Source organism: Anopheles gambiae, chromosome 3 (genome assembly GCF_943734735.2).
Source record: "Anopheles gambiae chromosome 3, idAnoGambNW_F1_1, whole genome shotgun sequence".
NCBI lineage: Eukaryota > Metazoa > Arthropoda > Insecta > Diptera > Culicidae > Anopheles > Anopheles gambiae.
The window spans coordinates 37,856,345-37,867,201 of record NC_064602.1 but is presented as its reverse complement, the minus strand read 5'-3'; the positions used below and the strand labels follow the sequence as shown (position 1 = coordinate 37,867,201).

The 10,857-nt window shown below is 39.9% G+C and overlaps 3 protein-coding genes across 3 annotated transcripts; all 3 read right to left on the bottom strand.

Moving 5' to 3' along the window:
• Positions 1-239: 239 nt before the first annotated feature.
• LOC133392703 (uncharacterized) lies at positions 240-1,523 on the bottom strand. Its single transcript, XM_061653347.1, has one exon. It carries the CDS (start codon positions 1,521-1,523, stop codon positions 567-569), a length of 957 nt encoding a protein of 318 aa, XP_061509331.1. The 3' UTR covers positions 240-566.
• Positions 1,524-1,642: 119 nt separating this feature from the next.
• LOC133392702 (mucin-2-like) lies at positions 1,643-3,003 on the bottom strand. Its single transcript, XM_061653346.1, has 3 exons — positions 1,996-3,003; positions 1,792-1,900; positions 1,643-1,696 (listed from the first exon to the last, which is right to left on the bottom strand). Exons 1-3 carry the CDS (start codon positions 2,937-2,939, stop codon positions 1,643-1,645), a joined length of 1,107 nt encoding a protein of 368 aa, XP_061509330.1. The 5' UTR covers positions 2,940-3,003.
• A 136-nt stretch (positions 3,004-3,139) lies between these two features.
• On the bottom strand, positions 3,140-8,666 carry LOC133392701 (probable serine/threonine-protein kinase clkA). Its single transcript, XM_061653345.1, has 3 exons — positions 8,662-8,666; positions 3,235-4,765; positions 3,140-3,193 (listed from the first exon to the last, which is right to left on the bottom strand). The coding sequence occupies exons 1-3, from the start codon at positions 8,664-8,666 to the stop codon at positions 3,140-3,142; spliced, it is 1,590 nt and encodes a 529-aa protein (XP_061509329.1).
• Positions 8,667-10,857: the final 2,191 nt, after the last annotated feature.

The window sequence follows — 10,857 nt, the reverse complement described above, 5'->3', positions numbered from 1 at the left end:
TTCAAGTGTCTAATATGCATTGTGTCCTTGGTGAATTGTGTTGTTTACTGACTGTATGTACGTACGATTGAATTCTATAAAATATAACTTAGATGAACGTTTTGAGCCCCTCATGAATGAACATAAGAGCCAATCCATTCCAGTGTGTCAGGCTATGCGGGATATTAATTGTAAAAGATAAAAGAGAACAAGCAATATGAAAAGAGGAAGAATTAGGTTATTTAGTTGTATAATTAAATTTTATTGTTTTTAGTACATAGCTATTACTAGTCATTTTAAATGTTTTATTTTATTAATTTACTTGTAGTAAATTATTTTTGAAAACATGTTTCATATTTTAAGAGCGTGCGCCATTCGCCAAACAAACACATACAAATCCATTAAAGTTTGCTTTTTCAAATCTCAATAGCACATAAAATCTTACGAGGCATATTTGTTTGCTGCATAATTTTCATTACTTACTCACTGTTAAAACATAATTCATTTGTATTTTATAAATCAAACTATCGCTTACATCAATTACAATTACATCAAAAGCCATATCGACCCAATCAAACACATCATGGTTACTTGAATCGAGGGTACCGATGAACAATGTGTTTTCGGTTTTTGTTTAATTTTTTTATTCCATTTTGATAAATTCTTAGATTGTTGTATGCCTGCGATATAGGTTTCACGAACAATAAGGGAAGCAAACTTGGAGGCTTTGGTAAGTTTTGTGGCGAAATCAATCCAACGTTCGGAGCGGCATTGTTAATATTAGTATTGGACACAAATACTGTGGGCGAATCTGACACAACAGGATTTATAGTCGATACAGTCACCGTAACAACTGGTGCGTCCTTGGTAAATCCTGTTGATTCCATTGAAGTAGCAACAGTTGTTGTCGTAGAAACTTGATTAATCATTGAGGGTCTAGTTCGAGTTGTAAATGTTGGCAGCGTTATTGTCGATGACGTTCCTGGTGAAGACGATGAAGAGGGTGCAGACATTGTGGTAGACGATGGTATTGTCGGTGTTGATTGTGAGGTTCTGGTTGTCGTTGAAGTCGACACAGTGGGAAGTGTAATAGTAGAAGACGATCCTGTAGATGCTGACGTGGAGGGTGTAGTCATTGTCGGGGTAGTAGGCGATGCAGTGGAGAGTGTAACAGTGGAGGACGATTCTGTAGATGTCGACGTGGTAGGCGTAGACGCTGGTGTAGGCGATGGTGTTGTCGGTGTTGTTGGTGAGGTTCTGGGCGTCGTTGAAGTCGATACAGTGGGAAGTGTAATAGTAGACGACGATCCTGTAGATGCTGACGTGGAGGGTGTAGTCATTGTAGGGGTAGTAGGCGCTGCAGTGGAAAGTGTAACAGTGGAGGACGATCCTGTAGATGCCGACGTGGAGGGTGTAGACGATGGTGTAGGCGATGATGTTGTCGGTGTTGTTGGTGAGGTTCTGGTTGTCGTTGAAGTCGACACAGTGGGAAGTGTAATAGTAGACGACGATCCTGTAGATGCTGACGTGGAGGGTGTAGTCATTGTAGGGGTAGTAGGCGATGCAGTGGAGAGTGTAACAGTGGAGGACGATTCTGTAGATGTCGACGTGGTAGGCGTAGACGATGGTGTAGGCGATGGTGTTGTCGGTGTTGTTGGTGAGGTTATGGGCGTCGTTGAAGTCGATACAGTGGGAAGTGTAATAGTAGACGACGATCCTGTAGATGCTGACGTGGAGGGTGTAGTCATTGTAGGGGTAGTAGGCGATGCAGTGGAGAGTGTAACAGTTGAGGACGATTCTGAAGATGCCGACGTGGAGGGTGTAGACGATGGTGTAGGCGATGGTGTTGTCGGTGTTGTTGGTGAGGTTCTGGTTGTCGTTGAAGTCGACACAGTGGGAAGTGTAATAGTAGACGACGATCCTGTAGATGCTGACGTGGAGGGTGTAGTCATTGTCGGGGTAGTAGGCGATGCACTGGAGAGTGTAACAGTGGAGGACGATTCTGTAGATGCCGACGTGGAGGGTGTAGACGATGGTGTAGGCAATGTCGGTGTTGTTGGTGAGGTTCTGGGCGTCGTTGAAGTCGATACAGTGGGAAGTGTAATAGTAGACGACGATCCTGTAGATGCTGACGTGGAGGGTGTAGTCATTGTAGGGGTAGTAGGCGATGCAGTGGAAAGTGTAACAGTGGAGGACGATTCTGTAGATGCCGACGTGGAGGGTGTAAACGATGGTGTAGGCGATGGTGTTGTCGGTGTTGTTGGTGAGGTTCTGGTTGTCGTTGAAGTCGACACAGTGGGAAGTGTAATAGTAGATGACGATCCTGTAGATGCTGACGTGGAGGGTGTAGTCATTGTAGGGGTAGTAGGCGATGCAGTGGAGAGTGTAACAATGGAGGACGATTCTGTAGATGCCGACGTGGAGGGCGTAGACGATGGTGTAGGCGATGGTGTTGTCGGTGTTGTTGGTGAGGTTCTGGTTGTCGTTGAAGTCGACACAGTGGGAAGTGTAATAGTAGACGACGATCCTGTAGATGCTGACGTGGAGGGTGTAGTCATTGTAGGGGTAGTAGGCGATGCAGTGGAAATTGTAACAGTGGAGGCCGATCCTGTAGATGCCGACGTGGAGGGCGTAGACGATGGTGTAGGCGATCGTGTTGTCGGTGTTGTTGGTGAGGTTCTGGTTGTCGTTGAAGTCGACACAGTGGGAAATGTAATAGTAGACGACGATCCTGTAGATGCTGACGTGGAGGGTGTAGTCATTGTAGGGGTAGTAGGCGATGCACTGGAGAGTGTAACAGTGGAGGACGATTCTGTAGATGTCGACGTGGAGGGTGTAGACGATGGTGTAGGCAATGTCGGTGTTGTTGGTGAGGTTCTGGTTGTCGTTGAAGTCGACACAGTGGGAAGTGTAATAGTAGACGACGATCCTGTAGATGCTGACGTGGAGGGTGTAGTCATTGTAGGGGTAGTAGGCGATGCACTGGAGAGTGTAACAGTGGAGGACGATTCTGTAGATGCCGACGTGGAGGGTGTAGACGATGGTGTAGGCGATGGTGTTGTCGGTGTTGTTGGTGAGGTTCTGGTTGTCGTTGAAGTCGACACAGTGGGAAGTGTAATAGTAGACGACGATCCTGTAGATGCTGACGTGGAGGGTGTAGTCATTGTAGGGGTAGTAGGCGATGCACTGGAGAGTGTAACAGTGGAGGACGATTCTGTAGATGCCGACGTGGAGGGTGTAGACGATGGTGTAGGCGATGGTGTTGTCGGTGTTGTTGGTGAGGTTCTGGTTGTCGTTGAAGTCGACACAGTGGGAAGTGTAATAGTAGAAGACGATCCTGTAGACACTGATGTTGAGGGTGTAGACGATGGTGTAGGCAATGTCGGTGTTGTTGGTGAGGTTCTTGGTGTCGTTGGAGTCGATACAGTGGGAAGTGTAATAGTAGAAGACGATCCTGTAGATACTGATGTTGAGGGTGTAGGCGATGGTGTTGTAGGTGTTGTTGGCGAGGTTCTTGGTGTCGTTGGAGTTGAAACAGTGGGAAGTGTAATAGTAGAAGACGATCCTGTAGATGCTGATGTTGAGGGTGTAGACGATGGTGTTGTAGGTGTTATTGGCGAGGTTCTGGGTGTTGTTAGAGTCGACACTGTCGGAAGTGTAATTGTAGACGACGATCCTATAGATACTGATGTTGAGGGTGTAGACGATGGTGTAGGCAATGTCGGTGTTGTTGGTGAGGTTCTTGGTGTCGTTGGAGTCGACACAGTGGGAAGTGTAATTGTAGAAGACGATCCTGTAGATACTGATGTTGAGGGTGTAGACGATGGTGTAGGCGTTGGTGTTGTCGGTGTTGTTGGTGAGGTTCTGGTTGTCGTTGAAGTCGACACAGTGGGAAGTGTAATAGTAGAAGACGATCCTGTAGATGCTGATGTTGAGGGTGTAGACGATGGTGTAGGCAATGTCGGTGTTGTTGGTGAGGTTCTGGGCGTCGTTGAAGTCGACACGGTTGGAAGTGTAATTGTAGAAGACGATTCTGTAGATACGGATGTTGAGGGTGTAGACGATGGTGTAGACGATGGTGTTGTAGGTGTTGATGGCGAGGTTCTTGGTGTCGTTGAAGTCGACACAGTGGGAAGTGTAATTGTAGAAGACGATCCTGTAGATACTGATGTTGAGGGTGTAGACGATGGTGTAGGCGTTGGTGTTGTCGGTGTTGTTGGTGAGGTTCTGGTTGTCGTTGAAGTCGACACAGTGGGAAGTGTAATAGTAGAAGACGATCCTGTAGATACTGATGTTGAGGGTGTAGACGATGGTGTAGGCAATGTCGGTGTTGTTGGTGAGGTTCTGGGCGTCGTTGAAGTCGACACGGTTGGAAGTGTAATTGTAGAAGACGATTCTGTAGATACGGATGTTGAGGGTGTAGACGATGGTGTAGACGAAGGTGTTGTAGGTGTTGTTGGCGAGGTTCTTGGTGTCGTTGGAGTTGAAACAGTGGGAAGTGTAATAGTAGAAGACGATCCTGTAGATGCTGATGTTGAGGGTGTAGATGAAGGTGTTGTCGGTGTTGTTGGTGAGGTTCCTGGTGTCGTTGGAGTTGACACGGTCGGAAGTGTAATTGTAGAAGACGATCCTGTAGATGCTGATGTGGAGGATGTAGTCATTGTCGGTGTAGTAGGTGATGCAGTGGAAAGTGTAACAGTGGAGGACGATCCTGTGGATGCCGACGTGGAGGGTGTAGACGAAGGTGTAGGCGATGTTGTTGTAGGTGTTGTTGGTGAGGTTCCGGCTGTCGTTGAAGTCGACATAGTGGAAAGGGTAATAGTAGAAGACGATTCTGTAGCTGCTGATGTGGAGGGTGTAGACGATGGTGTAGGTGATGTTGGGTTTGTTTGCGTTTGACTGCAGTATCCATATACATCGATATTGGACTTAATTTTTTTCTTTAATTTTTTGTCGGATATAATGATGCTTAGATTATCTGCGTCTTCATTCCATAGTTGAATATCTATATCCGTTGGTATGAGCTTTTTGGTCGGTTCAATCATTACGTACTGTAGTCGATGGCTGATTTCCTGCAATGAATATAGTGATTTTTATTCGTGTTTATTTATTTACTAATTTTTGTTGTATAATTCTGTGTTATTGTTTAACATCCGCTTTACATTAACGCTTTAAGCCCGGGCTACAGCTCAAGTGAAAATGTACTTGAAATTGGTTTTGTTTTGCTATTTAAATTGAATTTCCATATCTTTTTTTTAATTTGTTTTTTTTCTTTATTGAATATCCGCTTATAATAATATCCGCATTAAAAAAGAAACAAAAAAACACAAGCAGAGCGCAATGAGACTATCATAAACATTTAGAAAAAAAAGAGATTAAAAGAAAACTTAGACAAGGAATTAGAGAAATTACACGCTTATAAAAAGAGCTAAGAGTGGTGCCAAAATCAAAGAGATAGTAAATAACATGAAATAGGATGGAACAGGATCATTGAAAGTATATCGTTTATGACGTGTCTCAACGGACAGAGGATCACGTTGACGAAGAGAACGAGAAGTAGCATACAGCAGAATAGACGAGAGTAAATTGGGAGCATCAGTAAAATAAACTAAAAGACCACCAATAAAACATGCTTGAATTACTTGGCGACAGAAATTTAAAGACTGAAGACCGAATAACTGCAATCCCGTTTCATAGGGAGGTAATGAGGCTGCACCAAACCAACCACGCAAGGCAATCCTGTTAAGGAGGCGTTGTATCCTTTCAATTCTCGAACAGTCATCGATGGTAGGTGGTTTGAAAACAATGCTAGCATATTAAAGAATAGGCCTTACTAGAGCACAGTAAAGGTTTATTAAGCAGCTTTGGTCTCTAAACATAGAGGTAAAGCGTAAAATAAACCAAAGGATTCGGTTAGCTTTTAGTAGAACTTGATTAAGCTGCAGTTTAAAATTTAGACGACCGTTAAGGTAAACGACCGTCAAGTTAGCAGATAGATATAACTCGAGAGAGGGACGAATTTGAAAGAGTATAGTACGAAAAAGGAGAAAGAGAGTGAGAGAAAGAAATAACAACATATTTTTCTGGACGCAGGCAAAGTATGTTGGATGAACACTAGTGACATTAAAGTGTTTTTTTTTTCTAACACTCCTGAGACAGGCCAAGACCGCAAAGCGGTTGTAGTGCCGGATAAGTAAGTATCATTACATGACTTACAGTGTTTAAAATCATATAATGGAATACTTGATCCAATTGGTAAAATATTTAAAATGGTTAGGAGATGTTTGCAATGTTGATATAGAGGTTTGAAGACATAAAGGAAAATATTTTAAACGCTCAGAAGATGTTTTTTAAACTGCTATTGAGTTTGGAAACAGGAACTGCTATTCTTTTTGAATCCAGCTATGAAGCGCTCGGTTGTAGCGATATAGAAAATAAACTAATAATATATTAAAAAGAACCACGTGATGTTTTATGAGTGTGGGTTGATCAAGCATATTAGGATCGTTAGAAGGCATCCTGCCATATTCCCAAACTCGATCGAATGCGGGAACGATCGTAGCGATTGTCAAAATGACTTAAAATTGTGGTTTCCTAGGATATTTTTTGAGGTTTTCAACCAAAAAATATTTCTTCTTTTCCTTTTGCTTGCAGTGAGTGGTTTATTCCCTTGCACATATTATTAGATACTATTCTGAGCAATGTGATCATCTTCTCACTTTTAATACAATTTGAAAATAAAAAAAAAGTTATCATTTTTTATCATGTTGCTTTTAACTGATATTGTATCCAATCATCAAAATTTGTTGAAAGAACTGTCAAATTCAGAAAACCGCGATTGTGCACCTTTTAAGCCATCCATAGAGTGACATAATCCACTACAAACTGACTAAAGATCAGATCAGGAAAATTTTCTGATCTTAAGCCAATGGTGTTCATTTTTAATGAAATGATATTTGATTTATGTATTCAATAAGTGTCAGCCATGTTGATATTTTGATGAACAAATTCATAGTTTACATGACAAATAGAAAAATTGACATTTTTAAAACGCTGTTCAGGTCATGTCTATTATGACAAAGCTTTTGGTACAAATTCAGGGCGATTAAAACATTTTTTTTTAAATAATGTACTTTTAAACTAAAATGATGCATATTATTGAGGTGCTTTGATATTTTTAAGGTTATTCTATTATATTTCAACAGTGTAATTTTCTTGTCATGGATTTCTGCTCATACGCGAGCAATTTTGTCAGCAAAAATAGCAAGTATTTTGTCTTATGATAATTCTCAAATAAGTCTCCTCCATTATTATGACTTTATATTCATTATTTCATTGCGGTCTCAAAAACATAAATAAAAGTTTTGTGTTTTCTTTTGGCTCAACAACCGTTGTCGGTCAAAGTCTGTCTGTACCTCTTGCGGGTTGGCTTTCAGTGAAAAAGGGTCTAAAGCAGCGATCGGGAAAATGCTGCTCGCGAGCCGTATGTGGCTCTTTGATATCGAGATGACGGCTCTTAACAGTTCATATATTTCATAGAACTTTCACACATTTCTGCTCTTGCATTAATAATTTGGCTCTTCACGTAAAACTCTACGAACGTTATTGGTGAATTTGGCTCTTTCGGTTGTTAAAGAAAAGGTAAAGTTTCGGTAAAGTTTGCCGAACGCTGCTCTAGAGCAATATTTTGACAGTTTGAAAGTAAAAAGTTTCATATTCTCGTACTAAAACAATTATTCTCAAACACTCTGATATTGATTATGCGTAAAAATATATTTACATTAGATTACATTACAATCCATTTATTTACATGATTTTTTGCATCTCAACCGCGGGATACTTTCTCGAATCTTGCTTAAACAATGGGGCTTATTGTATTATTTTTCCTGATTCGAGTCGGGAATTTTTTCTCGATTGTTATTTGAAATATTTTTGTTGGTTTAGTAGGGTAGTACTGTAGACTAAGACTAAGACTAAGACTAAGACTACTGTAGGGTACTAAGGTTTAGTAGGGGTCTGGTAGGGAAAATCAATCATGACAGGCAGTCGACATCACAGCAGGCGACAAACTTCCAGTGCAACTCTCGGATATGACTTTAAAATACGCCTACAAAATTAGAATCTTTGTCAAAAAAATAAGAAACTTCCTTATATATAATGAAAGTTTTGTTAGCAGAAAACTGACATATTTGATTTTTAAACTGCCAAAACATCAATTTCGATTCATTTCCGACTACATTCAAGCCAGGAGGAGTTCACGGATTTTGTTCATCCAGTTTTATAATATCAAAACATTTCTATACCTTATTTGTGTGTGTGTGTGTTTTTACATGCTGTATTTTCATTAGTTCTTTGCATGTTTTCAGGCTAATAATAGCTCTTTATATTTTATCCTCTAATACCTAACCCCAAACCTTCAGCTGGGCTTTACAAAATTCGATTAAAAAAATGCGTTAAACACAGTTTTCTAGCACTACAAATCCAAAAAAAAACCACTTCGCAACACATCTACTATTCATATAAACAACTTGATTTTTGGTTTACTTCTATCTGTCAAAAACTACAGCGGATCAAAATTGAAGATATGAGAGGAACATGCTCTTAAGTTCTATTTTAACACAAAACAAAAGTGCGAGCATAAGAGAAGTAATAGGAGTATTTTGATACTTCGAACGCACATACTGCATTTTGCATATCATTTGCCTGTCATTATGCATGGCAAGATTTTGATTAAGACGTAACACCAGATAGATCAAGAATATTTTGTTGAAGAACTGGTTTTGCAAGAAAAGTCATGTTGCAGTATGATGAGCCGATTCTGGATGTAATAGGAGATTTTTGCAGTGCAATTTTCGATTCAACGGGTTTTCACCAGCCGGCTACAATGTTCAGCTTCAGTTGATTTTAGGATGAATTATCATTTTTAAAATCATAGTTTTCAAGATATTTTAGTTATTACCAACATTAATTGGCGAGTAACAGTGTATAGAAATGTTGTTTTAGCGCTCAAATGACAAATTTTACTTCATGGATACCCATAGTGTGTGTAGACCAGGTGGTATCGTCCCATATAAATAAAAAAGCTTCTTGTATAACAATATAATTTCATATTTCATATTTCATATTACATTTCATATATTCATATTTCATAATAATTTCATATAATTTTCATATAAAAAAGCTTCTTTTTACTGAACGGATGAAAACAATTTCTATAGGAATGGATCGCTTTACTAAGCCGCGTATACGAAGTAGATATTGACCGCCGCATTGAAGATATTAGTGCGTGAATAAAAGTTTGCAAAGATCGATTGATGTTTTCTCTGACTGGTGTATCAATAACGACCTGCTAATTTCTGTTGATAAGTGTACGTCAATGTCTTTCTTTAGAATAGCTAGTCCGATAAGGTATATCTATAGCATATCAGGGACACAACTACCGCGGTGCAATACGGTCAGGGATTTAGGAGTCACCCTGGATCGCAAACTAGATTTCCGACAACATTACTGTGATATTTTAGACAAAGCTAACAAAATGCTAGGATTTATTCGTCGACATTCGAGAGAACTCAATGACCCACACTGCCTGTTAACTCTGTATAAGTCCTATGTTCGTTCCATCCTCGAGTTTAGTTCTACAGTTTGGTATCCGTTCTCTAGTGTTTGGTACAATAGAATAGAAGCTGTCCAAAAGAGAGTTACTCGTATTGTCCTACACTTCACTCCGTGGCGTAATGTAACCCCTCGTCCATCGTATCATACTCGTTGTTTCTTGTTTGGTCTGGACACACTTGCTAGGAGACGTGATAATGCCCAATGTACGTTTTTGTCCAAACTTATTGTCGGTGAGATAGATTCTCCAGAACTACTGGCTAGAGTCAACATAAATGTCCCTCCTAGAGTGTTCCGTAACTACAGGCTAATAAGAACTGACCTTACAAGACGTGCATACAGCGAGAACGACCCAATGACTGCGATGGCCCGTAAGTTTAATCAGCGTTACATTTTATTTGACTGGCACCTACCTACTAGATTCTGTTGATCCGTCTTGTCATTGTACACTGCGTTAGTTATTTAAGTTTTAGTTTTAATTCAGTGATAAGGCCGCTTGTTTGGCCAATCACTTAATACAATAAACAATACAATAACAATACAATGCAATACAATTTGAAGTGAAGTGACAATTTTATGTGTTTTGGAGAACTTTTAGAGAACGGATCTAAGAGTGTTTGTGTATTCGCCAAGTTGCCAGAAAACTTATTCGAATAAACACGGAACTAAATCAATTAAATAACTTCAGTATCAAGTATTTCGTAAATTTTCAGTGAACAGATCATCATTTCTTCCATTTTGTTGTTCCGCTTAAGAGGATACTCTTTTTGAGTGATTATCAAAAGCGGATGATGTCTCTCCCCCAACCCATTAGCTTTACCTGTCAGATAATTTACCTGTCAGCGAAATAGTTCGTTTCCTTGTATTGTATTCGTTGAGCGCATGGTTGATTATGCCAAAAAAAAGCGATGGGAGTGCCAAAAAGAAGTCGTTATAGTAGACATTTGGTAGTATAGGATCTGTCCTCATGTTATGAACGACTTGATGCAATCAAACTCTAACCATAGCACATTTAACGAAAGAATGATACTTGTTTATGAATAATTTTACTTTTATTACTGCGTCAAACAAAATTATAAGTGAACACAGTACAGTTGAAATTATTTTTGTTTAATTTAGATGGGTTGGCGTCAGAGTGAGTGACTTATAACATACAAGTTTGCACGAACACTGGATTAGTTCTTATGTGTAACATGATATTTCTTAACACTAACGTAACACATTCGCCACACTTGTGCACAGATTAAAATGAATGATAAGAATGAC

Bases quoted from the DNA above. Each gene is read 5' to 3' on its own strand.
- LOC133392702 (XM_061653346.1), bottom strand. From the start codon at position 2,939: ATGACTACACCCTCCACGTCAGCATCTACAGGATCGTCGTCTACTATT. The intron at 1,901-1,995 runs GTCGGCATCTAC...CAGCATCTACAG, and splicing joins CCATCGTCTACACCCTCCAC to GATCGTCGTCTACTATTACA. The intron at 1,697-1,791 runs GTCGGCATCTTC...CAGCATCTACAG, and splicing joins CCATCGTCTACACCCTCCAC to GATCGTCGTCTACTATTACA.
- LOC133392701 (XM_061653345.1), bottom strand. The intron at 3,194-3,234 runs GCCTACACCATC...CGGCATCTACAG, and splicing joins ACAACACCGACAACACCATC to AATCGTCCTCCACTGTTACA.
- LOC133392703 (XM_061653347.1), bottom strand. From the start codon at position 1,523: ATGACTACACCCTCCACGTCAGCATCTACAGGATCGTCGTCTACTATT.